This window comes from Rousettus aegyptiacus, unplaced genomic scaffold, assembly GCF_014176215.1.
Source record: "Rousettus aegyptiacus isolate mRouAeg1 unplaced genomic scaffold, mRouAeg1.p scaffold_m13_p_4, whole genome shotgun sequence".
Taxonomy (NCBI): Eukaryota; Metazoa; Chordata; class Mammalia; order Chiroptera; family Pteropodidae; genus Rousettus; species Rousettus aegyptiacus.
Window position 1 is genome coordinate 156,250,649 of NW_023416307.1, and position 8,280 is coordinate 156,258,928.

Sequence of the window (8,280 nt, forward strand, 5' to 3'; positions counted from 1 at the left end):
CTCCACCCCAGAGGCTCGGGATCGCAAAGACAGGTCTCTCCCTGACAGAGGGTCTCCCTGCCCCGTGCTCCGCCCCACCCACCGGGCTGTCCGCACTTCCTCCGCCTCATGGGAGGGGTCTGGGCAGGACACGAGGGAGCCCGCGTGGCTCCGACTTTCCCGACAGGAGGGATGCTCTCCACGCTGGGGCTCTTACATCAGGGGACATCGCTGGCCAGATGTCCAGCCAGGCCAGGGGCCTCTCCAGAGCTTGAAGAGTCAGCAGGTGGGTCCTCAGAAGAGCGGGGTCCCCGGCAGCGCAGGTCCTGAGAGAAGGCAGCTCTGAGGGCGTGGAGGCAGTTGTCTTCCTCAGAGGCTCAGGCCCGTCCCTGGGCCGCCTACGCGTGGATGGCACTGGCCACGTCAGTGAACACCAGCCGGCTGGGCCTCTGCAGCGGGCCCTGAGAGGGGACAGTGGTCTGCAGGGAGAGAGCCAGGGGCATTGGGGACTCTGACCACGGCCGTGCGCTCTCTGGCCCAGTCACCTCTGCCCTCGCTTTCGGGTGCCTGCTTGCACTTGGCACCAGCTGTGCCTTCTGCCTGGAATGCCCTCCCGGCAAGCTGGGCCTGGAAACGTGACCTGGCTCAGACGACCCCTCCCCGCACCCCCGCCCCCAGCTTGCCCTGGCAGCACCCGCCCCGCGGGCCCAGGGGCTGGATTGGTTACGCAGGCACCAGCCTCTCAGCGGAGCGCGGCTCACAGGGGCTGGCACAGGGAGGTGCCCAGGGAACTACTGGCGATTGGTCAGCAGTCATGTGGACTGGGGGGGGCCACCCCAAGGGGGGAACATGTCCTCGTCTAGGTGACACAGGGCTGGTGGAAGAACCGGGGCGTCTCTGTACTCCCAGCCTTCACTTTTCCCGAGTCCGGTCTCCTGTATCTGCCTCCGATGGGGCCAGATGCCCCAGCAACCTGTGGGGTCAAGGGAAGGAGGGGTGCGAAGGGGCTTCGGGGGGAGACCAGGCCTCCTCATGGTGCTCTGGCCCTGGTGCGAAGGGGCTTCGGGGGGAGACCAGACCTCCTCATGGTGCTCTGGCCCTTGGGGACTTGGGGGACCGGTGGCAAGTGGCCAGGCAGCCAAAGGCTCTGGCAGGATGACCACACAGGTGCCTGACCCTTTGGACGTAGGAGGCGAGTGTGCCTGGATCCCCACATGCCCGGGGTCCTTCCGTTACTAGGAACCCATCAGTCTACTCAGAGGTGACAGTGCCTCAAGTGACCCCAACCACAAGCCACCCAGGACCAGGGACCCTCAGGGAACAGAGGAACCCAGGGGCTCAGCTCCTGACAGTTTCCCCCAGCAGCCCGGTCCTTTCCCTGCCAGTACTTGAAGCACGGAGCAAGAACCAGGGTTTTCACTTGCAGATGGGAAGCTGGGGCTCAGAGGCCAGTGGGTGCCAGGGCTGCCCCAGCCCGGCCTCTCACGGTGAGTCTGTGGGCGGCCACAGAGCAATTCTACCAATTTCTAAACAAACCCGAGAAAACCCACATATCCGACAGTTGCCACCTGACCACGTGGCAGGTGCGGGAAAGCCGCGTGAGAAGGGAGGGGGGTGGGGGCGGAGGAGTCGCGAACAGGCTGCGGGACGGGCCGCCTGGCCAGCGCCCACCTTGCCGTGCGGCGCCTGCGCGGAGGCGGCCGCCCGCCCGTGCTCCAGCAGCTCCTGCTCCAGTTCGTCTTGCTCCTCCGTGGGGTCGAAGCTGTACATGGGCATGAGCTGGTGGCGAAGCTTCTCCAGCCTGGGGTGGGGGCAGAGGCTGCTGGGGGGCAGGGCAGGCCCTTCCCCTCCCACCGGCCCCTCAGGCACTTGGGGACTGACCAGGTGAGCCACAGCACACAGCCACAGTTAGGACCCTAAGATTTTTTTCCCTCTGGATGAAGCGAAAGCCATTTCTGTACCTATTGTTCCAGCTCTACGTCTCAGATGGGGGGCCTGAGAGGGACAGTTACCCACTCCTGGGCCCAGCTGGGGCCATGGGCCACAGAGCTGCCATCTGTGGGGTTCATGGGGGCTGCCTAGGCCAGGCCCTTGTGTGATCCACAGCCTCTGGGTGGCCGAGTGAGGGGAGGGGGTCAGTGGCAGTTAGCCAAGGGCAGCGGGGCAAGGGTGGCCGGGTAGCGGGGTGGAGGTAATGCCGACCTTCTCCTCCCCTCCCCACCCATCCTCAGACCAGGGTCATGCCTGCCTGCCCTGCGTGTGACATTCTGGGGGTGGGGTGCTCAACCCTCCTCGAGAGAAAGTGGCCACCCCCAACCCTGAGTGGGCAAAGGAGGCCCTGACTCCCTGGCCAGGGAGAGGGGTGCAGATCTGGGGGGCTCTCCCACCCACACACCCGGGAGCTTGTCCCAGCACTGCCCATGGGCCAGAGTTTGGGTGGCAGCTGGGGAGTTACCTCTTCTTCTTCCTGATGTATAAAACCTGCAAGAGAAAGACCAGTGTCAGATGGCCAGGGACAGAGGCCCTCAGCAGTCCATCAGGACAGGGGACCCGCTGAGGCTGATGGATGGCAGGCTGTGGGGGCCTCATGTCCTTAGGGAGCCCACCCCGGGGATACCCACATCTAGATTCATGCCTCCCTTTGAGGTTTATTAAGTGCCGACAGTGCCTGGCCTCGGAGTTGGGGAGCAGGCCTGCCCCCCAGGAGCCCAGCCTGGGAAGACCATAGTCAGGCCTGGCCTGGGGGCCGGTGGGCCCCACCTCTGCTCTACCGACTGCGGCTCCAGGCACTCGGCGCCTGCCTGGCACTCCTGGGGCTGAAGGGGAGGGGCCGACTTCAGTGCACCCCCGCCTTTCAACTTTTGCCCAAAGACACGAATGGGCACAGAACAGGAGACAGGCAGTGGCTCTAGGCAAAGCTCTGGGCTGGGTTCCTGGGGCTTCTAAGGGAGGCTGGTGGCCCTCAGTGGACAGGGGCTGGGAGGAGGGCCTGAGCCGCTGGACGTCAGCCCAAACTCCAGTACCCCAACGCTGGAGGAACCAAGGAAGGCCCCTGGGTCCTGACCTCCACGGTACGGACTTGAAGATGGAGGCCTTGGCAGCCTGGGACAACACCCAAGACCCAAGAGCTCTGGGCTGGAGCAGGAAGTCCTGGTCCAAGCACCGAGAGGAGGGAGGAAGGTGGTGACCACTGGGCAGTGACTCCAAGGACCTCTGCCACTGGCTCTTCCCTTAACTGGCAGTGTCTGACTACCAGAAGCATGATTTTATGCCTGGGGGAGAGCCACGTCCCTAGAGTCTGTCCCAAACCCTCTGCGGCTCCCACATTCTTTGTGGCTCATTTATAGCTTGAATCTGATTTGGTTTCCAGGCTGGCCCAGAGCTCCTCCTGCTGCTTGCTCCTGGGGGGCCCCAAAGGCCTAAAAAATCAGAGGTGTCCCTTGTTCCCCCATCCCTTCCAGAGGTCACATGTGGGTGGTGCCCCTTGCTCTCCGGTGGGTGGGATGGAACAGGAGATTCAAGTGCCTGGCTCAGCCCCTGTCCGCCCTGAACCAGCAGCTCCAGCCCTGCCCCAAATCCTCCTCCTGGCCCTGAGACTCTGTGACACCAAGGGTCTTCGGGAGAGGCCAGAACCTTTATCCCCATGCCTTTTCCCTGCTGCTCCCTCTGCCCCAACTACAGACACTGCTCCCTCCAACACATTTCCTTTCCAAATCTTCCTCACCCCTCACTGTCCAGCTGCAGCCTCACCTCCTCCAGGAAGCCCTCCCCCATTGCTTCCTCAGTGTGAGATACAGCCTGGCACTGATTTGAGCCTCCTTTTACCCAGCATGCCCAGCTCAGGACTGGCATGAGGGGAGAGGAAGCAGCACTCAGGGAACATCTCTAGACCCGTCCCCTGGTGTCCGGGAGCTTTGTCTGCTTTCTACTGCCTTTGCCCCCATCACCTCCAAGTTCCTGGGATAATATCTTTCATGGAGTGGTACAAGGGCAGATTCTTGGCCCTGCTTGGCCCTTGGGGTTAGGGTGCCTCGGTCTGTTTAACTGCCACAGGGGTGCCAAGCGGAAGTGCTGGCATTCTGCCTCGCCCTCCCCAGGAAACTGCTCAGGCTCCGGCCTCGCTCTGTGTTGCATCCTGGCCCTGCTTGCTGGCCAACAGTTGTTCCCTGGCAGCAATCTGGAGCCTGCGGGACCCGTATGGCAACTCCGGTTAAACAGCGGCTCCAGCCAGGCTGTGGATGGACCACCTAGAGCCCTGTTTGTCAGAGCGACGTGCTCCTGAGCCTGAGGCCAGCCATCAGAGCCTGCGAGGGGCAGTGGGCAGAATGCCGCCATTGCCAGGCCTTTTGAGGGAACGCAGGAACACCGTCACCCTTCTCGGTCTCAGCCCGCACAATCTCTAGTGGCATCTCAGTGACACTCTGAGTTGCCATGTGTCATCTTAGAGGAAGAGCCCATATCTTCAGGGGCAGGTACCAGATCTGGAAGCACCCTAATCATCATCAGGGGCCTGCAGCCCTCACCCTGGCACACCTCTGTCCCGATGTCCGCCCAGCTCTGCCCTTCCTGTGACACTGGGGCCAGGCTTCCACCTTGAGGTCTCTAACGTCGCCTCCTAGAAAGTCCCCCTGTCTAATTCCCCAACCCAGTCCCGCTGGGCTTCCCTTGGCACCCTTGGTTTTATCTGTCTCCTACTTCCCATAAGAACCCACGGCAGGGACTTGTGTCCCTTGTCCCTGGGGTCCCGAAGGCTTGATCCAGGGCAGGTGTCCAATAAATAACTGCCAAGTGAACAAATGAATGCATACTGCCAGTGGTGTGCCTTGCCCGGAGCATCCCGCCCAGACTCCGCAGCCCATGATCAATCCCAATCGCCTCTGGCCTCTAGTCCCATTACACCCCAACGCTCACTGACGACCGACAGGAGGCCAGGGCAGTGGGAGAGAACCCCCAGGCCCAGGGTGGGGAAAAGCGGGTCCGCTCCAAGGTCCGCTCTCCTCGTACGCTCCCAGCTGCCTCACTGTTTTGCCTGCTGCTCACACAAACTCCTGCCCGCCTCCAGACTTTTGCCTGCCAAGAACCTCCACCTGAGCACCTCCCCAACTCCTATGTGGCCTTTATGGCCCAGCTCATGTATTCCTCAGAAACTTTTCTGGTTCTTCCACGCCTCTCTGGTCTCTGGGTCCCAGTGGGCAAATCCCTGGGAGAAGGGGAGGATTGCATTATCATTGCCTTTGATTAGATCCTCTCAAATCTAAACACTGACCACCTTCTTGCAACTGAGGGCCATGTGGGCCAAACCCAGCCTGACCCAGTTCTCACCATGGCCACAGCCAGGCCAATCACTGTGATGATCCCAAAGGACAGAAGCATTGTGCCCACACCGGCTGTGCTGCCACCCATGTCAGGGATTCTGGTGTCATTAAAGCTGGTGGCTTCTGGGCTGAGGGTGGTGGTCTCAGAGGCTGGCCCATCCGTGGCAGGTTCCAGGTTAGGCTCAGAGGTGGGTGGGCGGCTGCTGAACCAGCCCCTAGCAGACGGAATCCTGGAGTTCATGCCGACACTCGGAGACTGCCTGTGGTCAGTCAACCTCCCCATGCACTTCTGACATCAGGAGTGTCCCAGCTTGGGGCCCTGCTGCCTGTGCAGGTGGCCGCCTCCTTGGATAAAGGATGAGATGCCTCCCTGGGAGCTGGAAAGGAAAGAATAAAAAAAAGAGGCTGAGAATGGGGCTTGGCAGTGAGATGAAGCCCCTCTGAGTTCTAAAGGCACTGAAGAAATAAAAGTTGGCAGGCAAAGAGCAAGTTCAGGGGACATCGGGACACATGCTCTATATAACTGATGTTCTTATGGAGATTTAGACACGTGAACATGAAGCCTTCACCCCCTGCTTGGAGAGAAAAACACTGTTCCTTTTTCCTTTTCTGGAGGGGAATACTAGCCCAAGAATCAGACAGGCCTGTCTTTGAATTCCGGCTCAGTCCCTTAACTGAAGGACCCTAGGCAAGTCGTGTCACCTCTCTGTGTGTCAGTTTTCCTGAGTCTAAGTTGGGGATATTAAGAGCACCTCCCTCACAGGGTCAGAGAGTCACCGCAGTGTCAGAATGGACCAGTCCCTAGGAAAGACTTAGCCCTGCACAATCCCCGACCACAGTCAGCACCTGGTAAAATGTCCCCCACCCACCCCGGCAAAGGGGAGCCACAGAAGCCCCTGGACACAGCCCACTTGGAGCAGGGAACCAGGTATGGAACCAGGTATGGCAAGTCTAGAAGACGGGAAGGAGAGAGAGGTTAAAGTCAGGTCCTCTGGCAGGGCTTCTCTGCAGGCTCTTGGGGTCACTGGATGCCCTATAGGGGAGCTCATAGCTGCCAGGGACAAGGAGAAGAACAAGGGGAGCATATCTTCAGGGGCGGAGATGGAGCTTTCATGCTGAGGTGCCTTCTTCTTCCATTTCCTCCTCCCTTGGGAGCAGAAGGTGGGAGAGTTACCCAGCCCAGGGTGTGGCTTAGGCCTTCCCAGGCCAGAGAGCCCTGGTAAGACAGGGTGGGAAGGGGTTCCAGCCAAGCTGCTGGGCAGGCCTAGGGAGAGGTCGGACACACAGTTGCACACATGCCTCCCTGTGCGGGGTGCATCCCTGTGCAGGTGCATGGATGTGTGAGGTGTACGGCTGCCTAGGAAGGGGCAAGGCTGGCAGATGGACATGGGGAGGGAGGGGCTCGTCACTCTGCCCTCTCTCTCGCTGGAGGCTGAGCAGGTCAGGAGTCCCAGGCTCTTTCTTGGCCCTGCCACTGACCCCAGGAGTGACCTTGGGCCAGATCCTTAACTCTTGCTCTGGGGATCTGTTTACTTCTGTGTCCAAAGGAGAGAAAAGGCCCTCCTCTTCACTGTCCAGGACTGCCTCAGGGAACAAAGGGCCAGAGAAGGAAACCGGGTGAAAGGGGTGGGCGCGCGACCTCCAAGAACCCGCATGCCGTTCTCTACCAGGTTCCTCAGTCCCCCCTGCCTCAATCCCCGTGCCTGCCTCCACGACTCTGATTCTTCCATTCTTGCAAAGAAGCGGCGACCTCAGCACTTACTTAATCCTCTTTGGGGCGCCAAGCTCAGCCGGAGAGGCTAGGGGTGGTGGCGACCGACAGGAGGCCGGGGCAGTGGGAGAGAACCCCCAGGCCCGGGGCGGGGAATAGCGGGTCCCCCCCGAGGTCCGCTCTCCTTGTACGCTCCCAGCTGCGCGCTGCGCCGGCTCGGCTGCACTGGCCGCAGCCGCGAGCTTGGGCTCTGCCAGCCTGGCAGGGATGCGCAGGGTCGGGACCCGCCGCGGGGGTGGGGCCGAGCCGAGCAGCCTAGCGGGCTCGTGACGCTCCAGCGCTTCTCCTCCCTGCCGGTTCCGCGCCCCCGGGCCCCGATTGGCTGTCAGGCCCAGAGCCCGCCCGGCATTGGTCTGCTTGCCTGTCGCTCGAATCTGGCTCCGTCCCCCAGCGGGAGCCGGGTGATATTTTCTGAGACCATCCCTCAATCCCGGTGACCTCTGCCGGAGTCCCCCGTGCACCGTGGGTGGCCTGACCCTTTATGGGCCAGAACTCTGGCCCAGAGCAGCCTGGGCTCCACCCCCGCCAGGACAGACTCGCGCTCCCATAGCGCAGACGGACACGGGAGGGTTGAGGAGAGCACTGGACGGAGTCCTTGGGCCTGCGTTGAACTCAGGCGCGACCCTTTATTGGCTCTGTGACCGAGAGCAAGATACTTCCCCTCCCTGGGTCTCGGCTTCCTGCTCGGATGGCCTCTGGTATGAGGGCTTTTGGGGCTAGAAATGGAGAATTTTCAGAGTAGTTGGGAGAGAGATGATATTCTTGCAATGGGATTATTGGGCACCCCGACCCAGGCAAGCCTACACATAACCCTCACATCCAGGGTGCCACCAGCTCAGAGGGGCCCTCACATACCTTCTAATCCTCAGGTTTTCAAAGGAGTCTGTGGGGATCCCCGAAGTAGCTTGTTACACATACTGATCGCCGCGGCTCCATGGGTCTGGGACGGAGCCCGGGAAATTGCATGTTTAATAGTAGTCTGGCGAACAATGAACTAGTTTACAATAGATTCTGGTGAAGGAGGGAGGTGTTGGCAGGCCACACTTTAAGGACACCGCCATGAATTTTATAGGAGGAATTGAGGCCCACAGAAGGCCCAACACTTGGACAAAGCCTCACGACGAGTTGGCAAAGGAGTCAGAATTCAAACTCTGGTCTCCTACGTCCGGTTTCGAGCTCCCTGTTCCAAACCCTAAAGCGGGACCGAGAGGGTCA

At 60.8% G+C, this 8,280-nt stretch overlaps 1 protein-coding gene across 2 annotated transcripts; it reads right to left on the reverse strand.

Moving 5' to 3' along the window:
* Nucleotides 1-340: 340 nt before the first annotated feature.
* On the reverse strand, nt 341-8,140 carry CUNH3orf18 (chromosome unknown C3orf18 homolog). Of its 2 annotated transcripts, none has more exons than XM_036219139.1 (5): nt 7,921-8,140; nt 5,302-5,671; nt 2,435-2,460; nt 1,651-1,780; nt 341-458 (listed from the first exon to the last, which is right to left on the reverse strand). In XM_036219139.1, exons 2-5 carry the CDS (start codon nt 5,575-5,577, stop codon nt 378-380), a joined length of 513 nt encoding a protein of 170 aa, XP_036075032.1. In that variant the 5' UTR covers nt 5,578-5,671; nt 7,921-8,140; the 3' UTR covers nt 341-377. The 2 variants fall into 2 exon arrangements, with proteins under 2 accessions (XP_036075032.1, XP_036075031.1); XM_036219138.1 differs by lacking the exon at nt 7,921-8,140 and adding an exon at nt 7,057-7,291.
* Between the last annotated feature and the right edge of the window lie 140 nt (nt 8,141-8,280).